This window comes from Gobio gobio (assembly GCF_949357685.1).
Source record: "Gobio gobio genome assembly, chromosome: 4".
Taxonomy (NCBI): Eukaryota; Metazoa; Chordata; class Actinopteri; order Cypriniformes; family Gobionidae; genus Gobio; species Gobio gobio.
The window spans coordinates 55,355,323-55,379,323 of record NC_137100.1 but is presented as its reverse complement, the minus strand read 5'-3'; the positions used below and the strand labels follow the sequence as shown (position 1 = coordinate 55,379,323).

Here is a 24,001-nt window from a genome sequence, read left to right as displayed (position 1 = left end):
GATATCGCTAAAGTTTTGCGCAAATCTGTAATGGAAACGCGGCTTATGTCCAGAATCTCTACCGGTTGACAAATTTCTACCGGTAATATCGCCCACGCCCACCCCTGATTTCACTGCAAACATAATATCACTTTAAATAACAAATAACCACAAAAGTAAGACAATTAGTTAATCTGAGTACATATTCATACTATTACATACGTCTTTAACAATAGCAACAGCTGACTCAAGTACTTTGGCAGGATCACGATTAAACGGTTCTTTAAAAAAAAATGAAAGGTACCATTTTCTTATCAGTTACATATGGAGAGGTGTAAAGTATAACAATTAGTTTTGTGTAAAATTAGCCTGGCTTAAATAAATATATTATATGGCCGTACTTTTCATTTGATTTTATGACATACAACTGCAAAAACACCCGTCAAATACAGACTACATACATGATTGCTGCATCTTTGGCAGGTAAATAACATCAGAAAAAGTTTACACCACTGGAAATGATTGAACACGGAGTTGTGGACAGCTGAGATGGGGGGGGGGGGGGGGGGGTCTAGTAGTAGCATGACATACGCATAAGCACTTAAATCGACCCAGTTTCACTTCTATCTGAAAAACAGCTGTGCTGATGATTATCAGTAACCTACATTACATGACTCATAGCTGGGAATCGATTCTTTCAAACCACGATTTCAGCATTTAATTTCCTCCTCACATTATTACAATAATTTGTTCTATTAAGTTGCATTTGTAATGGTATTTATTGTAATTTCATCTGTCAGTTTATTGCAGTCATGAATAGAGCTATCCACCTTATCCCTGATGAGCCTACTGCGTTTTGAATTATGGGTGGCACTTCCGGTTTGGGGAACTTCCATTCAAAAAGACTGAAACGAGTCATTTCAAATCATACGGTTGCGCAATAAATAAAGCTTATCCGTCAGTTTGACTGAATGAACTGTCAATCTTCCTTCACGTTTTTAATTTCAGACATCATGAGAATAATGTAACGCTTGGTATTTTAACGTGTTTATGTATGTTATAACAAGAATATCTATGGCAAGAGCTGCTCTTTTCCGTCGCTGCATTCTTTTCCTCATGATTATTTTATTTTCTACCTTCGAATTCCGCTGTAATAGTATGAAAAAGGACAACATATACTGCACATTTGTGGTCTGTTCTCCTGATTTAAATTACGGTATATCCCATGAATAATTCACTGGAATGCACGAAGAATCTCTCGTTTTTCTCCTCAAATCCACATCTCTTTCCAGGTTTGTTTTCACAGGTAAATACAATTTATTATCTGTCAAAATGACGGAAATCACTTTGAAACAGTATCATGCAGTGCTGAAGTTAATGAACATTGTTGATTAAAGGTGCTGTATGTAGGAATGACAGCTAGTGGTTGAAATGGGTTCTGCAGTCAAAATTCAAAATATAGTTTGCCCAGCCCTCTCCTCCACAGACTCCTGAGGACACGCAACAGGAACGAGCAAGTGACAATGGAAGGCGAGGAGACTTACGAACTGTAAGTTGGTGAGTTGATTTATTTTAATATGCTCTCATTCCTAGAGATTTTTAGATGGATGCTGCGGCTTTTAGGTTGGGTAAAATCTGTGATCTTTGACCCAGTTTGTTTGCTGGCTTCCTGAGTTTTACGCCTACTGGCAACCTGTGGTGCTGAAATACTATTGAGTAAACTGGCGGCGTGCGGTATCGCGCAGACAAAAATCCTACTTGCTGTAGGATTGTTTTTCGGAGAAAAGAGTATGTGAACAGCATTGTTTCCTAAATATCTGGCAACATATTTTGGTGTTTTTATGCTTTAGCACAGTCAAAAACTTACATACAGCACCTTTAAGGCAACGTATGTTACATAATAATGATTAGGTTGGAACTATTCGGTCCGATTTGTGAACGAACAGCTCAGTCCGGTGTGGTGATGATGACACCTGTTTTGTCGTACTGATTCACTGAAAAGATTCGAAATCACAAGTACGATTAATTCGGACACTGATACGAATCGGACATTGTTCAATTATCATGCATCCACCACTTAAATAATCCATCATGACCACAAGAAATCGTAAATGACTATAACTTATAAAGGCTAAAAGACAAACTGGATTCACGTTGAATGTTAAGTCATTTATAATCCAACATTCCCATAAGAATCGCACCAGCTGATCACTTCTACCATCACTTATAGCCTAACAGTAAATGACCCCAAAAACGACATATTCGTGCACAACGCTGACAGCGCCCAATAACGGTAGAGAAAAGTTACCTTCATCCTCAATGTGAGATATTTCTACCCTGCGCTCCTCATGACCATAAACTTCATTATGATCTCCATCCCAAGGAATAAACGCTGCATGTGTGTGAGAGAGACGCGCTGCTTAAAATAGCTGTACAAGGAGCGGGGGCTGAAAAAAAAAAAAGAGCACGAACACCCATAAACAGCCCTGACTTCTCTGAAAATGTCAAACTGGACGCAGTTTCATCTTAACCTTAAGTATGAAGTGCGTCTATAAGCAACTGTATGTATTTATAAGCGAGCCATGCTTCTCACGCGCTCCTTTTTTAAACAACTCAGTATGTATTAAACGAATGAACGTATCGAGGGTTTGAGCTGCAGAGGAAGTGAAAGTTTGGGTGGTAGCCTACTATAGGGTTGAGAACAGTTAGGTTAGGAAACTAACTAGCTTTGCAATGCGCCAGCAGTTAGTTAAAATTATTATTTGACATACGGATCTCCGCGTTAAAACTCTGGTTTGTATTGAATTATTTTTGCATGACTTTGAAATTAATGTGCGCGGATATGTCACGCAGAACCTTTGACAGTTGTATCCACCAGACCCATGGCAATATAGTAAAATGTTACTGACCTCTTGTAGGGTGACTGGGAGCTCAAGGGCAATTTCACCGTTCAAAAACATTTATTTCAGCCGGAAATTTAATATTTTAAACGTTTTGATGGCCCATCTTCGCTGTCTGTCAATCTTTGCTGTCTAGACTTCCTGGATGAACAGCCGCGTGCGCATATAGTTATAGTTCTCTCTCTCTCACTCACACACACACACACACACACACACACACACACACACACACACACACACACACACACACACACACACACACACACACGGAAATACATGGCTTCTCGACCGAGTAGCCTATGCAAAGCAGGCAATTTACTCTCAGTCCAGAACCATATGGGTGAATCTTTTATAACAGCTTAATTTTTTTGTTGTTAATTATTTTTCTTTAATTTGTAAAAGTGTTGAAACATTTGTCAGAGACAGCCTACTCTTGTTCCCTTTACAACACTTTGCCTCTACAATGACTGTAAAAGGTGTTTTTAAAAATAAAAAAACAGGGGGGGAAGCTCTTTGCACTTTTTGATATTTTCAACAAACAAAAAAAGTTATAAATTCCTTCAGTTGAAATATATATATCTATATATGTGTTTGTAATAGACGTAATAAGTGACAGGAAAGCAATCTCAGAAATGGCATTAATTTGAAGACTTTTGCGTCATGACATTTTTCATTGGCTATAGCATAGCCTAAAGGCACACATTTTTGCTCAAATTTTCAAACTTTTAGCAAGTCCAAAATTAATCTAGGCCTAAATGTAGAAATACATGAAAATGTATTTGCATTACACATAACAAAAACAAATCCACTTGAAGGCTTAGTTTTAATTGAAGAATCATATGCCTATTTGGCTTTAGCGCACATAACTTAACAATTACAATGTTATTGTATTAATGAATTGCGTGTCAACATGAACAAAAATAAAAATCCTGGATATGCTACATTAAGTCCAAGAGTTTAAACTGCATCACTTGGCCAGTTGTAGGCTAAATGCTTCTTTATGAAGTCTGAAGGTTCATCAAGGGAAAATCAATCGAGCGCAGAGGGAAGACGCGATAGTGACACCAGATACGATAAAGACGCTTTTAATAGACGGCGACCCGTATCAAATATATAAAATACCCCTGAAATACTAAACAAATCCCCTAATAAATGAGTATACCAACAAAAGCGGGCTTACCAAGTCAACAGAGCTTTATCATTAATCCAGGTCCAACTCCATAGAAGTCCGGTTACAAGCGAATGTCTTCAGGCGAATGAACGCTCTTCTCAATGATGAACCGTACAAATCCACCTTATTCCTCCTGTAGTCCTTGTAAGGTGGAATGTTGAAGGAAATAAACTTCCAAACTCATTGCAATTGGCTTCTTAGTGCTCCTATACACCTGAAAATGCATCAACCTGTTTTATTTTCGAAAGACGTCATGACTGTCTCCCCCGTCAGTGTGATGATAAAACGTCCATCCAGTCCGTGTTATGATATCCAGCATTAATACTGTACTAAACCCCGCGCGACCGACAAAGACTTGACAAGCGGCTGACGCTTTTAGGAAAACCCATCGTACCTGCTACAAGGTAACAGCGCTGATAAACGATCTCGCGAGTCAAGCCGCTTTGAAACTCAACGCCGCCACCTGGCGGTCGAGTGAGGGAGAACACATGAAGACACAATGGAGATGGCAGTGACGGTCCCTGGAAGGATTATAGTGTAATGATGATTAGATCGAGGATTTGTTGTAGATTCCTCCCGATGACAAGTTAATATAATATATTACAATATTTATGTGTAGCACGAATCTGACCACGCACGAGTTGGATCCATTTTTTAGTGAATCTTACCATGTTAAACAAACACCTGTTATCCTAATGTTTGAGTCTGATTAACTGAACCCTTAACAAATATATTTTGATGATGATGATGTTATTAGGGGTTCAAGCACGAAGTGCTGAAACCCTATTGTTATTATTATTATTATTATTAGCTATTGTTGTTGTTGTTTTGTTATTGTTATATTGTTATTGTTGTAGGCTACTCATTTTATGTGATACATTTTGCACTTATTGTCATTTTTATCAAGTTTATAATCAAATTCGTTATATATTTATAATACAAATCTTATCAATTGTATTATTATTATTATTATTTGAAGTAGTAGCAGAAGCAGCAGTAGTATTTCTGTTTTATGCAACACAATGGAGAGATGCTGTTTGAATATACAAATATTTATATATGTATAATACAAATCTTCTAGATTGATTTCAATAAGACAGTCCAAATTTATTTCACTAACTTCAAAATGTTTGTTCACGAGAAAATAATAATAATGATATTTTGATGATAAACAGTTAGCCTAAAAAAACATAGGCTACATTGTGTGTACATGAATAACTTTGCACAATGAACAAAAATGAAACCTATCCAAACCAGTCTGTGGGATGGATATAAAACTCAACGTGGATCCAATGCAATTCCAATACATAATAAACATATAAATAATGGCACTAAATGATTGATGAGCATGTATTTTCTTGTCTTCTCATAATGACATTAATAGGCTACGCTTACCTGACCAAGATAAAAATTCATGAGAGGCAGAAGTGGGACTAACAACTTCAGAAAATCTTCATGTTCCTTGACTGATAATAAGAACAATACAGTTGAAACGCGAGGAGACTACTCTCTCTCTCTCTCTCTCTCTCTCTCTCTCTCTCTCTCTCTCTCTCTCTCTCTCTCTCTCTCTCTCTCTCTCTCTCTCTCTCTCTCTCTCTCTCTCTCTCTCTCTCTCTCTCTCTCTCTCTCTCTTTCTCTCTCTTTCTATTTTCTTATTCCCCTTATGTCATACTTGCGCACAAGCGGTTCAAACTACATTTCCCAGCATGCATCACTCGACCACCTCCACCAATCAGATTCCTCGGCCTACCCTCCCATTGAAAAAAACGGCTCGAGACTGAAAACGTTGTCGGTGCAGTGTGATTGTTTACACATAGGTATTACCTGCGATATTATAAATATTTAAATATAACAAATGGCATCGACTTTACTGTCACCCATGGTGGATTATTATAACGACGAGGAAGAGCTCGACAGTGTGGATGAAGATGAAGATCGCAGTTTCAGAGGTAGAGACTCGGAAGAAGGTGAATACGCACAATAATTTCTATTTATCTACCTTTTTATCTCATAACGTATGATTGACGCATTAAAAGGCACATTTAATTTGCTACGAGTGAACTAACGTTAGCTGTAAACTGATAGTTAAATAGTGGCTCAGTTATGAGTAAACATGCAAGGAAAGTGTGCATGTGTCGAGTTGGTTTCTGTTTATTTTAGTTTTTTTGCAACTTTATCGGCATTATTTAATCTGTATAGCGATATTTTAGACATTAATGATGGCTGTGTAAGCCTTTAACTGCATAATGGCAATGCGTTTTCATATCTGTGTGTATTATGTGCTAGCCAGCCTGTTGATAAACAGTTAGCAGAGTTAGCACACGTCAGGAAACAAATACATTAAGCAGGATGTTTTTAAACTGATTCTGACTCAAAATCAGATGCACCTGAGGACTTGCTTGCTTTTAAAGTAACATTTTGGGAAACAGTTGATTTGTGGTGGCAAATATTTGGTTTGGAATGCTTAGAGTTGTTATCCGCTCACTTAGCTTATGCTAGTGTCATGCACACAGATGAGACTGATGGGAATGAAATCAGACTGTGCATGGCATAATGTATACGTCTATGTATTTTCATTTTACCTTTAATAATAAAATCTTTTAATCTTGAAAATATATGGAAGAATAAAGTTGATCAACTTTCTCAATGCATATGAAGTTCATCATTCAGTCATAACCTCCTGGGTGCCACTGGAATAAGGACATTATATTTGAGTTATTTTCTCTGACACCATAACCTCCTGGGTGCCACTGGAATAAGGACATTATATTTGAGTTATTTTCTCTGACACCATACATGTCACAGTTTTAAGTCTTGATGTCTTTTCAGAGATACCATTTGTTTTGAGGTTTCACCAGGACAACAACTTGGTGATTAAAAATGGTCTCCTTGGTCTTTAAAATGACTGAATGATCAAATTTAGCACTCTTATGGAAATATGATCATATTTTGTAATTATCATTTAATTCTGACTAATTTTCAAATAGTTTGTTATAAATCAACATCTCAGGAAAATGTTATGGGGTTTCTAATCAAAATATAACTTTATGTTAAAAAAACAGGGCATTGATTTCATACATGTCCTCCATAGAGGACATCGGGATTTAAAGCATGTTTATCAGGGCATTTTGGGAGTGTTAATAGGGCAAGAAATTACATGTCAATGTTCATTTAAAATATTTGATATTATTCTGAAATTGTTGCCAACTATTACTCACATTATTACTCTTCTTTTTTTGCATTACATGTTGCTTCAAGAACACATTAATATGCAAATTAGATACAGTGTTTAGATGCATTGCATTGAATGGGAAATCCATGTATGGCTATTTTACCCACGTATTGCTTAAAGTAAAATTGTATATCAGTTAATTCCGTTATATCTTTCATAACATAGTTGATAATCATCTTTAAACAAAGTTTGGTTAAAAAAAAAAAATCCTGAAACCTGAAAAATGATTGGTCCCGGTGTCCACGTATGAGGACATAGCACAACATATGAATAAAATATCATTTTTCAAAAAAAGTAAAAAATCAATTTGTTTCTTATGCTGTAAACAATGTAATGACATGAAAAAATACTAATTTCAAAAGACTTTGTTTTCCTGGGTCTTAGGAGTTTTAGAGAAATGTAGATGTATAGCCTTATAACAAATCACCAGTGTTGAATGACACCAAATAATCTTATTAAATTGATAATTATTTTGTTGAAAATACAATAACAACAACAACAACCTTCTAGCATTATCATAGGTATAATGTGCAGTTCAGTCCCTGTTTTGCCTTCCTGTGTTCCCTAGTTATTTTGTTTGTTAAATTGTTCCTCACACCTATTTCTGTTGTCCAAACACATATGTTTGTTCTGACACCTACTCATTTGACTTCAGACCTAAGCCAAATTAATTTAATTTCGAATGATTATTGCGCATATTGCCCTCATACAAATATATTTTAAACCAAAATCCTAATGTTAAAAAATGTTAATGTCCATTTTTCTACTATCCTTCAACTCTTCAAATCTTGTCGAAACATACCTAGAGAATACATGGACTGAATGCAATGTATGTTGCTTTGGATAAAATTGCTTTGGTCTGAAATGCATGCTTTGTTTATTTATTTATTATGATTTTAAAATTGTCTTAGGTCTTTTAGTCTTAGAATCAACTTGTGACAGCTCCCCATATAGCAGTTAACAGTAACACAATGTATGTACATTAATAATGAATAATCTAATGGCCCATGTATCTTTTTCCACCCAAATAGTCCATGTCCACTCTAATAAGAACAACAGTGAAGAATATCTGCTTGTTACCATAGAAAATTGTCTAAGCTACCACGTCTGTCCGCTAGATGGTGCTACGGATGTGCAATTATAACTTGAATAAACGAAATGGGCAAAAGTATGATATCAAATTGTCTGGGCTTTGTGCATGACAATGAAGTATCATTCATTTATTGCTGTTATATTTATTATCATTATAGACACAGAAGATGCCAGTGAAACAGATCTGGCCAAACACGATGAAGACGACTATGTTGAGATCAAAGAACAGTAAGTCTGTCTATCTATCTATCTATCTATCTATCTATCTATCTATCTATCTATCTATCTATCTATCTATCTATCTATCTATCTATCTATCTATCTATCTGTCTATCTGTCTATCTGTCTGTCTGTCTGTCTGTCTGTCTGTCTGTCTGATCACATTTCTGCTATTTGCATGCTATGTAATAACATGTAATAAATATGTAATTTCTTATGATATATTGTTTTTGTCTTGATTTCAGGATGTATCAAGACAGACTGGCATCCCTGAAAAGACAGCTACAACAACTGCAAGAAGGTGACTGGAAATACTCCTATTATGGAAATACTCCACTATTTTTTTTTTTTTTTTTTTAAAGAGATGCACAAGTAATTTTTTAGTCAAGCACTTTAAAGGCACAATATGTTAGATTTTTGGATTAAAATATCCAAAAACCACTTGAACAATGTTATATATTTGGTGACTTGTGTACTTGTATTATCCCAATTGTTTTCAACAATGTTTAAATCCAGAGGAATCCAAATTTTAACCAGTGTAATGGCCCGTGTTATAGCGTCGCATGTCAGTGACGTCATATCCGCGTTACCCTTGATTTCCATAGAAACCATGGAAACACCAAAGACGGTTTAATATATTATGTTTTATTAGACAGGTGAGCAACTGTGTGGATACCTTTATCAACAGAAAACTAATCATTGTTATATAGCTCAACACAATTAGTCTTATTTTTTGAAGCTCTTGATTTCTTCCCGAGTCCCGTCGGATTGCTTTCAATCAGCTGTGGAGGTGAAGACAACAACTCCCATGATTCCACGCTCATTCACAACATCATCCAGCTACACCTTTGTTATTGTTTTGAATAAGCATCATCTAGCGGCAAAACTTACATACTGTACCTTTAAAAACGGAAGTTTAACATCACCAACTGTTTTAAAATAAGTTTTTTAAAAAACTATGCAACTATAACTATGTAACAATATAACGAATACTATTATTAAATATACTCAGACATTATTATTTTTTCACATGTTCTTATTCAGTAAAGTCTGTTGACAATGGAGAAAATTATCTCTGCTTACACAGACACAAAAGATGCGTTCACACTGCTGGCAAAAGTGGCCTAAATCTTTTTTTTTTTTGCTCATGTGACTCAGATATGATTTTTTTTTGTGTGTCACCAGCACAAACCACATGGAATCTGATCTTTTCGATAACCATATGTGGTGCTAAATCCGATACAGGTCAGATGATTTGCAATGCAACCTCAGTCTGAACAGGCATATCGGAACATTCGACACTCTGCACAATTTTGTTCTTTGAATATGGAAGATGGCAGCGAAGTTTGTCAGTGGAGGGATGGTGAGCAATTATATTCATAAGTATTACAGTGACAGCCCTATACAAGCAAAACTTAAGGAAAAACTGTTTGAGAAAAACGTTACTCTCTTTCTCATCATCGTCTGCATCCTCCTTATAACCTATGCACAAATTAGCTGTCCTCCATGGCACATAATCTTATAAATGAACGTGTAAATGCTGACTTCAGTAACCTCTGTGTTTACTTCCAGTTCACACTCAAATCTGATATTGGCCACATTTAAAAGATAATGTGAACAGCCAAACAAAAAAATCAGATCTGAGCAATAAATCAAAACTGAGCATTAAGGCTTGCAGTGTAAACATAGTATTTCATCTTTTTTTTTGGACAAAAATATGTCCTGAAAAGAACCTGTTTTGATTGATAGTGGTCTAACAAGGTGATGTAGCCTGGCTGGTAACCTAAAGGTTGTAGGTTCAAACCATGGAAGGGGTAAAAAAAATCAACTTTGTGCCCCTTGATCAAAAGTAATCTTTAATACATTTACTATACATCACTGTGGATATAAAATGTCAGCTAACAATTAGTAAATTAGATCAGTTTCATACCCATTCATTTCCACAGGCACACTGCAAGAGTACCAGAAGAGAATGAAGAAGCTCGATCAGCAGTATAAAGAGAGACTTCGTAACGCTGGTAAAGATGATTTATAATATATTTCGATTTCAGTGTCATTATTTCTGAAGCCAACTTTACATGATTAATGCTTTTCTCTTGTTTGTGCTCTCTCTCTCCTTCTGTCCCTCTCCTCCCAACTCTTTATCTTTTCAGACCTATTTCTACAACTTGAGGTAAGCTGCAATGTATTCATTTTATCTGTATTTTGACTGCAGAAAGCAACAGATATGACTGGTTAATTAATGCTAAATACATTTCTTGTAGACAGAGCAGGTGGAGAGGAACTACATCAAAGAGAAGAAAGCAGCGGTGAAAGAATTTGACGATAAGAAAGTGGAACTGAAGGAAAATCTTATTGCAGAGCTGGAGGAGAAGAAGAAGATGATCGAGAGCGAGAAATTAACAATGGAGCTGACAGGAGGTGAGGAAGTGGAAAAGTGAGATCAGATAGAAAAATGCAACCTGAGAGGGTTTTTGTGCAAGGCATTGCTAGTATTGTTGTTGTAGAGAACAAGATCCTGTTCCTATAGCTGAACGCTTATCTACTCTCTTTTGTGTAGGAAAAAAAAACTTGAAGCAGTAGTTCACCCAAAAATTTAATTCATCCCTTACTCACCCTTGTGTCACTTTTTTTTGCAGAGTTCGCTTTGATGAGTTCATGAGAGAAGTAGCAGTTTCCAATTTGTGAATGAATCATTCTTTTGAGTCAAAGAATCAGTAATTGTAATTGACAGAAGTGAATGATTCACAAATCAGACTGAACTGGTTTATAAGTTCAACACACAGACTCCAGGATCTAGTCATAGATCTATTCATCCTCACTGAAGAGGATAATTGTCAGTGGCTAATGTATCCAAAGTTGCATATTTAACTTATGCCCAAAATTGGAATCTCTCATAAAACATTTGCGAATAAAATACAGTTTCAATCCCATGTGTTCAAGAGAACAAAATGGTCACTTCCAGGGAAATTGGCACAAATATCTGTAATAAAAATGAAAGTTGCTGCAATCGGGGAAGCCACTGTGGCTCTTTTTTCATACATCATAAATGACTTGCGCCTTCGAGCATGCAAACGAAATGCAATAAACGCTGTGAGGTCATTATATCCAACCATTTTGATGACAGACTTTGGCTCAGGCATTTCAGAATGACCAACATTTGAGATGCTGTGCAATGAAACTGGTCCGCTGGTTAGTCTAGTTGTTATCCAATCACATCCTCTGTTGAGGCAAAGTCATGGGAGTTATTAAGTTAATGTGTTTCCATCATAGTTTATGTGCATGTCTTCTTACCAGATTAAAAAAAAAATGTATCAACCTCAATTGAACGCAGACGATTTTATGCACTTTTTTTAGAGTTTGTGTATCTTGACATTTCCATACATTAAAATAGGTGGATAGAAACATAGCTAGTAAAAAACTTAACTTGCATTTTGGTCTGTTCATCACACAAAGTTGTCTCATCAGAAGACATTTACAGAAGTCATATAGACAACTTGTATGTTGTTTTCTTATCATCTTTTTCAAGGTTAAAAGCCTCTCATAAAGCCATTCATTGCATTTCAATGAATAAAAATCAACCAGTACAGCCTTCAGAATGTCTCATGTTTTTCAGAGTTTTTCAGAGTTTCATTGAGTTTGTTTTTGTGTGAGATATTCATTTAAACCATTAAACCTAGTATGCTATCCATATATTTATTTATTTTAGATTCCATGGAGGTAAAAACCCATATAACCCGGAAGCTCCGGAGACGACCCAATGACCCTGTGCCCATTCCAGACAAGAGGAGAAAGCCTGCACCTGATATCCTTTACAAAGCTCTTAGAGACAGAACCCATGCACTGGAAACACTTCAGACGACCAAACACATCAGTTAAATGGACCATCTTCTATGCATCTGTAGGGCATCTGCAGGGGCACGGATTGTAAATGCAATATACATTTTTGTTCATTTACATTTATTCGTTTTTAGCATTTAGTAATTTTTTTGTAATGAACACTTTAAATGGGCTATGAAAGGGATAGTTCACCCAAAAATGAAAATTCTGTCATCATTTACTCGCCCTCAAGTTGTTCCAAATCTGTAAGAATTTCTTTCTTCTGCTGAACACAAAAGAAGATGATTTGAAGAATATGGGTAACCAAACAGTTGATGGGTGCCATTGACTTCCATAGTATGGAAAACATTTTTTGATGGACGTCAATGGGGTTCATCAACTGTTTGGCTACTGACATTCTTCAAATCATCTTCTTTTGTGTTCAGCAGAAGAAAGAAATTCATACAGGTTTGGAACTACTTGAGGGCGAGTAAATTATGACAGAATTTTCATTTTTGGGTGAACTATCCCTTTAAAAAAAAAGTGTTATTTTTTATGTTGAATTTTTAAAACATATGCGCAGAGTGTGACAATGTGCGTAAAAAGAATTGGTCCACTTTCGGGGTTGTGTAAGGTAGGCACATTTTTTTGTGTTCATTTTTATTTCCTGTCGCTGTATTGGCTCTTTTTATTGTATATGACAGTTTAAACAGCTCAATAACCCTCTTATTTAAAGGCTTAATTTATGTCCCGTAGACCAGTCCGTTGCGGTGTCAATAGTCAAAAATGTGATGTTCAGTCAAATGTCCAGGGGCCTCATTTATAAACGTTGCGTACGCACAAAAGAAGGCGTACGCCGCTCTCTACGCAATAATTGGTATTTATAAAAAGCAAACTTGACGGGAAAATGTGCGGTCCTTCACGCAAGCTCTGACCCAGGCGTACGCACAAAAACGGGTGAAATGAGAAATGGCGACACCGTCGGCAGATGGAAGAAACACGTGAAAGTGTGTGAAACTGTAGACCGTTGTGTAAAAGAAATGGCAATACTGCCTCTCATAAATAACAAGAAGACTTCACAAAGCAAGTCTTACGTAGGCCTAATCGATCAAACGGGTGTTCGTATAGGCACGAACACCCGTTTGATCGATCTGCAGTGTAAAACAAACAAAATCAAACGAAAATTACAACAGATGCAAATTAACCCATATTTGCAAAAAGAAAAGTGAAATATGTTCTGCAATAATATTGGCATGTTATGCAATTCATCCTCATAAATAATATGGTAAACAGAACGAAATAATGTGCAAAACTGATATTCTCGTCATGTGTCCGTCTGGCGGAGCAGATAGGCTATAGATTCAAGACAGATAGATAATTAGGGAGATATATAGATAAATAGATAGATTGATGTATTCATTGTCCACTGGGGAAAGTTGTTTTCATAGTAAAAATGTCTTCATCTGCTACGGAATCATGGTATTCATGCATATGCCTTTAGTTTGTTTTATTTTTGATAAAATAACGTGTCTCAACCATTCAGAAAGCTGCAAGACTTTCCATTTGCACTGAACTAAAGCCTATTTCCCATTTCCACGTAGATTATAACCGACATCTGTAGCTTGTCAGATGCAATTAAATGGATGGAAATAAAATGCCCCATCACAATGCATAATGACGCACAATGGCTGATCTTGCGCTCTTAGAAGATGTCGCAAATGGAAGGAGTCGGAGTGAACGCATCTTCAGACAGCAAGAGGACTTGCTGGCAAACGAGGACACACTCAGGCGATGGAGCGCTAGACGCTTTTTTGCCTCGACTTTGATGTACGACCATTTCTTTTTTATTTCGGCCACGGTCCGAGGTTGTGAGGCTACAGCATTTACGGCGTCTGCAACCTTTTGCCATTCAAGTGCCTTTTTGGCATTAGTAATGCCCACACTGTGCCCTCCAAAACAACATTTTTCTCATCTTTTCCACCTCGCCAACGATAACTTCTACTTCACATTGAGTGACGTTACGTTTTTTTAGTTTTCAAATGTGGCAAATGTGTTTGCCATGATTTCCTCTCTGTGTTTGCCATGATTTCGCAATCGATGAATATTAACTTGTGGGCGTTTCGCGGACTATTTATAGGCAACTATGGGCGTGACATGAAGCCGCAAAAGCTACGCTACATTTAGAATTGATTGTGATTTATTAAGGGAAAACTGCGTAGGATGTGCGTGCGCACGGTTTTATAAATCCGAATATTTCTGTGCGTACGCACGTCCTATGTTTCATCCGTACGCCACTTCTGACGCAAATCCTACGCAAAGTTTTATAAATGAGGCCCCTGGTGTGTATGCGATTCAAACGCTTGTTGTGCAGCGTGGAGTTTTGACGTGTTTTATAGACTATATTTTTTCATATTCAAATGTGGTTAACCCCCCCCCCCAAAAAAAAAAAAACCACAGCACCCCAACCTAAAGCAACTTTCCGTGCCCCTGGGCATCTGTAATGATCAGGTTTTCTTAACTCTCCTCACCGCAGTTAAATTATTTACTCACTGATGAACAGATCATGGAAGATCTAAGAACATTGAACAAGGTAAGGTTGGAATTGGAATTAGCTCCATTTTTATTGGGCAAATGAAGCCCTGTAAAAATGTAAGTGCCTCTCAGATACAGTATCAACTTTTTGGCCTAATTAATTTATCATTTTACAGCATTATCATGTATAAAAATGTACACTTGCATATTCGTTTGCAGGCTATGAGATGAGAAAAAGTAGTGTGATAGAAAAAGTTCAATCCATTTCATCAAAACGTAATGAAAGTCTTCACGACTTGTCTCAGCTTTGAAGAAAGGATCTTTTGTTTTTTTCTTCTAAAAGCTCTATATTAGGTGATAAAAACCAGGATCCCCTGAAAATTTGATTACATTTTATTACACCAAGAGATACATGAGACTTATTACTTGCGGATCTCAAGAAATTTGCTGCATTTAAAGGGGGAAAAGGGCTGCAAACCATAGAAAATAGGTTTTTGACACTGACATGCTATTGGATGTATTGCTTTGGCAACTGCTGATTAGTGTTAGCTGTCCAAGATATCAGGTTGTTTGTCTGTGTCTGTCGTGTTTTACACCTGAGATTGCTGAAGGAAATCAAAACAATCTTCCTTTTTGCTTCATTTCCTTTATAGCTTAAATCCCCGAAAAGACCAGGTATGGACGTTTTGTCTTTTAGAGGTGATTCCCCATATAATTTTCCATCAGATTTTTTTCAACCAAAGGCTTTAAAATGAATTGGAAATTAACTGAAAGGAAACATCTGTGATGTTTTTCAGCATCCCCATCCTCTCCAGAGCACCTCCCGTCCACCCCAGTGGACACCCCGTCCCAGCGTTATGAGGCACGGATAGAGGAGGGGAAACTCTACTATGACAAGAGATGGTAAGATTCTCTGTGTTCTGCTGGGCTTTTCACACTCAGGGTCGCATTGAAGGCTGATTTGTTCTAGAAAATGTTTTGATATGCTGCTTAAAAGTCTTGATAGCAGTCACTAAGTTAAGTGGTCTAAATGTATATATATAATCTGTGGAAGGTGTAAAATATTTGTCCAATCGATGACACACAATGTCCTACCTGTCTGACAACGTACGTATTTTCATACCTCCGTGCACCCTGCTTGCATAGACATGCAGAGTTACACAAATGTCGAGCACTGCCACCAAAACAGCAGCTGCCTTTTACAGTTCCTCCTGAACCAACCCAATAAACTTATGCTCCATTCACTCCATAAGTACTGTAATTTGGAGAACCCGTGACGTTATACTCTTAGTGGTTTGTGACTCGAATTTTTAAGTTTCAATGGCAACACTATCAACGCCAAAATTAATCTGCAGCAGTCAGGTGGTAGAAGTCAGTGCTCTTTAATTTGTTTATGTTCATTATTATTGTAATGTTATGTGCTTGAAGACATGGGGTAGTTTAACAGCGTCTATCATGAAGCTTTTGTTTGCTCTCTGCTGTATGCGTCATGTGTTTTGAAGAAGGCGTGACTTTGGAGAAGGGAGGGTAGGATCGCTATTGCTAGCCTCTCTGAAAATCCCTACCTTTAAACTCTGGATTATTGTGTTTTACATACTTCATTAGTAATTAATGACACATATTCAGGTTTTAAAGGTCCCATGGCATGACATTTTCATTTTATGAGGTTTTTTAACATTAATATGAGTTCCCCTAGCCTGTATATGGTCCCCAAGTGGCTAGAAATTTCGATAGGTGTAAACCGAGTTCTGGGTGTCCTGCTCTGCCTTTGAGAAAATGAAAGCTCAGACGAGCCGATCTGGAATCTTCCCTGTTTGTCGTCATACGGAGAAAGGTTACCTCCCCTTCCTCTGCTTTGCCTGCCCAGAGAATTTGGGGAAAATGGATTCAGTTTATTTTTACAAACAGACTTTTATGATATGGATTCGACAGCACCGCCACAAACAGTGAGTAACAGTGTTCATTAATGCCTGATCTTTGATCAGTGATTTCTGATGTGTAGCTAATTATTCAAGTTCACACAGACTTTCTTTCTAAATCGTTTAATACTGTTTATGCATCAGTGAATCAAGCCAGTGACTAAACGATCAACTTTACATTGTTTCTCTTAAGAGCATGAAACAAATCAGTTATTTAAAGTGTGTTAAACTACAGAGAGCGATCAAAGAACACTCTCTTTATAATGTTCAAAGCTGTCAATCACACGTCACGAGTATATCTGCACACTTGTCCAAACTGCTGTTATAATGAATGACGCTGTTATGCTGCACAACGAAGCACTTACTGTATTCCTGTCGATGTCGTGTTTGCTGTTAGTTGTGGTGAAAGCATTTTGTGAGAGAGAGCGCGCTGCAATGACGAGATCACTGCATTCACACGATCAGGAGACTGTCTGTGTACTCAATGCTCATCACTGCAGCCTTTCATGTGATGGGAAAAGATCTAAAAAATAATGCTGTAATCAACACTTTCACGATCCGTTCATCTCGACAGCTGTAATGGTAAAAAAAAAAACGTGGTAAAAGTATTCGAGAAGGGTTCCACGTGTTACAAAGCTAGTAGAATAAGGTGGAAGAAGACAGGGTCGATGTGACTGAGACTCGCGTTTATTCAGAACTCTCAGATACAAACAAAATAAACTCACGCTCACAGCGCTCCCAACAACTCGGTACAATAAAACTTTCTCAGCAATATTTCTCCAGCTCTCCGTCTCTCAGGTCCACATGCAGTGCTTGCATGCAGACCTCGCTAAACCAAGCCCCCTCTAATACTCATTTCAAATGCAAAGATGTCATCCAATCACAACAGTGGGCGTTTACACTGAAGTCTCACAGCAGACATGCCCCTTGAAACAGAGCATTCAAGCCAGAGGGCTAATATCAAGACAGAAAAAAATGCCTTTTATTTCTAAATTATGACTTTTTGTGATGTAAAAATCATACTAACAATATAAGTACACCTCAGGAAACATTATAAAATATAAAAAATAAAATAAAATAAAAATCCATGCCATGGGACCGTTAAGATTTCACACTGTATGTTTCTTAACTCTGATTTAACATGCTTATTAGTATTTTTATGATTAGTGACTTAATGTTGGTTTATAGAGACAATAACCCTAGGTTAAGCACATTGTGAAAAGCTCTTATGAAGACTGATTTACATTATGGCGTATTTACAACTTCTACCAGCTTGGGCTAATTGCATGCTTAACACTCAAACCTTAGCCTGGTTACTGCAGGGCCTTGAAGCAACAACAAAAAATCTTAGTCTCTCTTTTGTACTTATACTGACCACAAGATGGCGCAATCACTCTTTTGCTTTTCAATTCTATGATATAGTTTACGTAAAGGACAGCGTCACATCAGAGAGCTGGAACAGACCTGAGACAAGACAGACCTAGAGCATCTGTATGTCTGTATATTAATCTGTCTGTCTATCTGTCTATCTGTCTATCTATCTATCTATCTATCTATCTATCTATCTATCTATCTATCTATCTATCTATCTATCTATCTATCTATCTATCTATCTATCTATCTATCTATCTATCTATCTATCTATCTATCTATCTATCTATCTATCTATCTATCTATCTATCTATCTATCTATCTATCTATCTATGAATCTGTCGTTCTATCTGTCTGTCTATCGTTCTATCATTATATTGTTCTGTTGTCCTATCTATCGTTCTGTAATTCTATTGTTCTGTCTATCCTTCTCTCTTTGTCTGTCATATTTACTCTTTAAATTATATAGGCTTATTTGTAAACATAAATTGTATCATAAGTTAAATTATTATTATTTTTTTTATACTGATTTCTGCATTATTGGCTGTTGTTTCATTTGTTATGTACATAAGAATTTGTATGTGATGTATTTGCAAGGGGTAGTTTGCTTGAACAAGGCGACATCTGTGCCAGGATTCAGGTCACGCATTGCTGACATGGTATTTACCGTTGTCCGTGTCCTGATATTTAATAATGTAAATATCATGGGCATCATGATCCACATATTCTGACATGCAATACTCTGTACAAGACTACATAAATCTATATTTACTTTTTTTTTTTAATAAGTGATCATACATGGGAAGCTTGTGGTTTAGGATGAGGTCTGAAGATTACTTTGTCTTATGCGTTTGTGACATTAAACGTCATGAATGCCTCTGGATTTTTATGAGCGTGTCAGCATGCATTCATCCATTCGTGCCCTTTAGACAGTGGGCTGCCGTAGCTTTCAGCATTGCAATCCAACCGGAATATTTTGTGCAGATGAGGAGAGAGTGAGCGGAGGAGGAAATATGGTCCGGTGTGATACCGCAGGCAATAAATGTATAATGTTACATGTATATTAAATGCAGTTTTATTCTGCTATTTTAATAATGAGTGGAGAGGTTGAGCTATGCCTCTATCTGAACTTTTCCAGAGGATGTTTATGTGAGAAGGTTGAAGCCACAGGCTACTTTCGCTCTCTATGCGCTATGTTTTATAAGATGACTCTCTAATTAGTAGTGTTTGTGCCACAGTAAAATAAATCATATTTTACCTGACTTGTAAAAGTGAGTTTGCAGTCTGTATTGAATGTAATGGAACAAAAAAGACAAAAATAAAGGCAAGAAATGTTCTTCTATTGAGTTGTCCTCCTTGACGGACTGCACGCCAAAAAAACGATTCACAAACAATGACTATTAAGAACCGATTCTTTCCTCATTGCTTAATCTATGGTGTATTTTACCCGAATTGTGAATGTGAGTTTGCCGTCTGTATTGAGTATAATGCAATAAAAAAGCAGTGTAACGCAAAATTTTGGCAAAAAACTCTTTCTATGGAGTTGTCATCACGGACTGCAAAACGGATGCAAACATTCGGCATGACCAGTCTAATCATATTCCCAAACAAATTACTCTTATAAGCTGGTTCTTTTTAGTGAATCAAATAAATAATTTTTAGTGAGTAGTTCAAAAAGACAAGTTACGAGTTTAAATCCTTCTGAAACACTGCCCTGTATAATTCATAGAATTAGCAGAGAGATAGCTTCATTCACATGTTCGGAAAAATGACATTATAACTCAAATATAGGCTACCCAAATTAATAAGAAATTAATTGAACCATAACTATTATATTGGAACAGTATGTGCTCCCAATTAAAAGTGCAGTATGTAATATTGACGGCTAGCGGTTGAAATGGATGCCAAATTCAAAATAGTCGAAAGAGTTGCCACCCCCCCCCCCCCCCCCTCCTCAGACTCGATGTTCACGCGGGTGATTTGAGGACACGCCACAGGAACGAGCGAATTGGCAATAGAACGTGTTGAGCCTTACACTGTTAGTCGTAGAGCTTTTTAGATGATGCTGAGGCTTTTTAGCTCAGGTAGAATCTGAGATCTCTGACCCAGTTTGTTTGCTGGCTTCCATGGCTGCAATATGCTGTGTTTTCCGCTTGCTGTCTGCCTGGGGTGTCGAAATACTATTGGGTTAATTGGCAGTGGGCGGGATCACACAGACCAAAACAAAAACGGGCATTCCGAACTGGTGTAGTGACAAATTGGGTCTCCAAAATTGGGTTTCCTTTACGACCCCATGCGATCCCATTGGTTCAAATTGCTTTCTTTAGCTCCCGATTACAATTCCTACAAAAACATGTTATGATAAATGCAGTTTCAACTACATTATAATGACCGTTTATGTCTGTATTAGTTAGCTTATATACTAGCATAGCATACATTTAAGCGATAGCCTGATAGCTTAGTTTATACACACATTTGCACTTACCCTACATATATTTTCAATCATCTTTAATGTAATTATGTGTTAAGTATTACATGTCCAAATATTTCAGTTATAAATAAAAACAAATGAATGATGTTCAAGTATTCACTTAATAGGCTATAATTGGATTTATTGTGCACTAATGTGTTTTCGTACGCATTATATAGTAAGCTATGCATATTTTAAATTCATATAATTCGTATATACTTAGGATAATCATTAACTGACAGTTTGGGGAGACACGATTTCGAGGGCGGACCCGATTTGTCATGGCAGCGGAACGCACAATTGCATTGTTTTTCAAAAAACTTAGCATGTCACCTAAATCTCTCAACCATATTCTAATTGTTTTATGCTTTAGTGTAGTCAACAAAGACATACAGCACCTTTAAGCTTTTTTGCCCTTTTTCAACATATGTGGACATATCCATACTGGAAATTGATTTAGTCAGTATTGATGGGTGAAGGTGATAAAATGACCAAATAATAACCATTAGAATGTGACTCATTTACAGAATGTCTTCAGAAAATCAGAATCAGTCTTTTGTGTAAAAATAAGTATCCCTCTGTGTGCATTTAGAAGCTGGTAATGCTCCCTTTGGCAGATTTTTTTTATTATTTTTATTGTTATTTCTCATAATTGCATATCAGTCTGTTGCATCAGTGAAGTTAATGCTTGCCTGTTCCTCCATGCAGAATTTCATGGAGGTGAGGAAATGATGGCAGAATTGTAATAATTGTGAAATCCTTTAATCCTAAATATTGCTTTTTCAGTGAAGATATGTGAGGAGATAAACTCACATACAGTACCCGACTGAGAACATGCCCCTGCCGGGAATTTTCTGTAATGGTCTTTAAGTCTAAAGGATCTTAAGTGACTAATGCTTTTTTTGTTTCAGGTACCATAAAAGTCAAGCAATCTATCTGGAGTCCAAGGAGAACAACAAGATCAGCTGTGTCATCAGCTCTGTGGGGACCAATGAGGTTTGTGTCTGATTCTCTCCTCTGATTGGTGCTAAACAAATGACTGTGCTCTTCAAACTAATGACCTGCTCAGAGGGGAAATAAACAGCAGGTTATTGAGATGAGCCCAAGTGCATCAGCTTTGGAGGGCCAGAAGAGGGAAATTCTCATTTAGTCGCTCTCATTTATCGTAATCTGCATCCATATCAAATTGTACGATGTCTTTCCAATGGCTTTTGTCTCATTTGCATCCTTTTAATGCCAGCATCAATAGCACACTGCATAGATCTGGACTCTAACTTGCTGAGCCAGTGGCTTTGGAGTACAAATCACTGTTTAGGATTAATTTGGATTCTGGAAAAAAGTGGTACAGGATTAACACTGAAGTGTTTTTGTCTTGGATTTCGATTCTCTTGCAGATCTGGGTGAGAAAGACAAGCGACAGTACGAAGATGAGGATTTATTTAGGGCAGCTTCAGCGAGGGGCCTTCATCATTAGACGCCGGTCAGCAGCATAGACGTCACTCTTCCTCATCATCATCTTTTTTTGTTTTGTTTTTTACAAACTTTTTAATGCTCTTCCCTTTTTACCAAGTCGTCTACTACATGTTGAAGCATGGTATTTCTTCCTGTCTTATCTTATTTTTCTATCACTCTCACACATACTGTATAGATACTACCAAAGTATATCATGAAATGTCCCACGTTTGTCCTTATTTTTGCCTTTTCTTTCTATATGAATTTTGCTTTGTACATGTAATGCAGTCACATTTTCTGAGGTAACGCTTTACTTTGATTTAGCGAGTAGACGACAGTACATTGGCATTCTATTGTATTACCAGTAAGGCATTTATTTTGTTGTTTTGTTGGTATGTCGTGCCATAATCTATTCTCTCCATGCATTTGAAAGTGTACAGCATTTCAAATTACGTTTTAATTTTGTATTTAGTCCAACATTAAATAAATTTGGCTCATACAGTGCAAAACAACATTTGTGTCTGCATAATTGCGTTTTTTCCCCTGCCCATTAACAGTGCTCTTAGTTGACCTTGTTTTTAACATGTACTATAAAATGAGAAGCGTTAATTTACAGAAGCTTTTTTATACCAATCAATTTGCAAGTGCTTATAATGTGTTTTTGACTATTATTTCAGCAGGTTGCTAAGATGCTTACAGTAACTAGGTATAGAAACCTTTAGAGCTCAAGATTCCGATTAGTTTGAGAATGCATAATGGTGCATTCTCATTCTAACATATAATCTTTCCTGGTAAATTATCAATAATAGATCCTGTGTGAAAAGGACCTTTTCAGAAATACTGGTAAATTGGTTGCGGCAATTTACCAGTAAGGGAAGTTGTAACATTACCAGTAAATTACCGGTATGTTCACGTAGGAAATCAGAACGCGCTGACGTAAGAAGTCTGCTTTGGGCCAATCATAAAGACTTATGAAGATGACATGATTACTCTGTGCTGTTTACTGAAGGGTTTTTAATAGTTTTTCTATTTAAATATGCTCTACAGGATAATCTTTGACTTGCGCCATGTCTCGCAGCTTTTACAATGTGTCTTCTTTTCCATTCATCAGCGCTGCGGCTCTGCAGTTGGATACTATTACGCGAGTGTCATGTTTCTTAAAGCAAACACGCATTCTGTTTGATCAACCATTATACCTGTCACTCAGTAGTCAAAAAGATGTTGTCAGATTGAACCGATAGTGAAACGAAAGTGCTTCTTCTAATGCGGGCGATTGAAGACAATGGCGCAGCATCCGATGAGTGACATCACAGAAATTACTGATATTTTGCTGCAGCTGTGTGAATGGTCTCTTAGCGTTAAAAAGCCAGAACTTTGAAGCCGTTGCTTGTGTGAACAGAATTTTTGTGTATTTACCGGTTTCATTGTGGTAATTTTGCGGTAATTTACCAGTATTGCTGTGTGAAAGGGGATATTGATTAATGTGGAACCAATATGTCCTTATTCAAAGTCTTTTGTTTTTGGGGTCTACTAAGTTTTAATGCTCAAATGTTTAAAAACTAGATTTTTTTTTTCACATATTTTACATTTTTACAGCACCTCTCTTCCAAGTCTGTCAGTAACGCTATGTTTAGTTCCTGTCTCTATATGAAGCCTCTTCTTCTGAAAAGTGATTGGTCAGCTAGACTAATGTGTTGTGATTGGTCAACCGCATTTAGCTTTGTTTCACAAATGTCACGCCCCTTAACATAATCGTGAGTTTCAACCATAGACTGTAAAAAAATATGGACGTAGTGTCCGTGACGTCACCCATAGGATTCTGAAGAGCAGTTTTGAAGCATAGTA

At 36.9% G+C, this 24,001-nt stretch overlaps 2 protein-coding genes across 6 annotated transcripts in view; one reads left to right on the top strand and one right to left on the bottom strand.

Moving 5' to 3' along the window:
* The window catches only part of taok3a (TAO kinase 3a), a 98,406-nt gene extending 93,895 nt beyond the window's left edge, over window positions 1-4,511 (bottom strand). For 2 of the 3 annotated variants that reach the window (XM_079814788.1, XM_079814790.1), the window contains exon 1: window positions 2,889-3,109. The gene's annotated coding sequence lies outside the window, so the exon portion shown is untranslated. Of the gene's footprint in view, window positions 1-2,888; window positions 3,110-4,059 lie in introns of those variants that run through there. The other variant, XM_079814789.1, reaches the window with a different exon arrangement.
* A 1,285-nt stretch (window positions 4,512-5,796) lies between these two features.
* suds3 (SDS3 homolog, SIN3A corepressor complex component) lies at window positions 5,797-22,661 on the top strand. 3 transcript variants are annotated; one of them, XM_079814972.1, is made up of 12 exons: window positions 5,797-6,017; window positions 8,533-8,602; window positions 8,839-8,894; window positions 10,540-10,611; window positions 10,747-10,766; window positions 10,858-11,014; window positions 12,303-12,398; window positions 14,941-15,002; window positions 15,598-15,619; window positions 15,742-15,847; window positions 21,616-21,700; window positions 22,099-22,661. In XM_079814972.1, the coding sequence occupies exons 1-12, from the start codon at window positions 5,906-5,908 to the stop codon at window positions 22,195-22,197; spliced, it is 957 nt and encodes a 318-aa protein (XP_079671098.1). In that variant the 5' UTR covers window positions 5,797-5,905; the 3' UTR covers window positions 22,198-22,661. The 3 variants fall into 3 exon arrangements, with proteins under 3 accessions (XP_079671098.1, XP_079671097.1, XP_079671099.1); XM_079814971.1 differs by having other exon boundaries at window positions 15,598-15,643; XM_079814973.1 differs by having other exon boundaries at window positions 12,303-12,463; window positions 14,946-15,002.
* The last annotated feature ends 1,340 nt before the right edge of the window (window positions 22,662-24,001 follow it).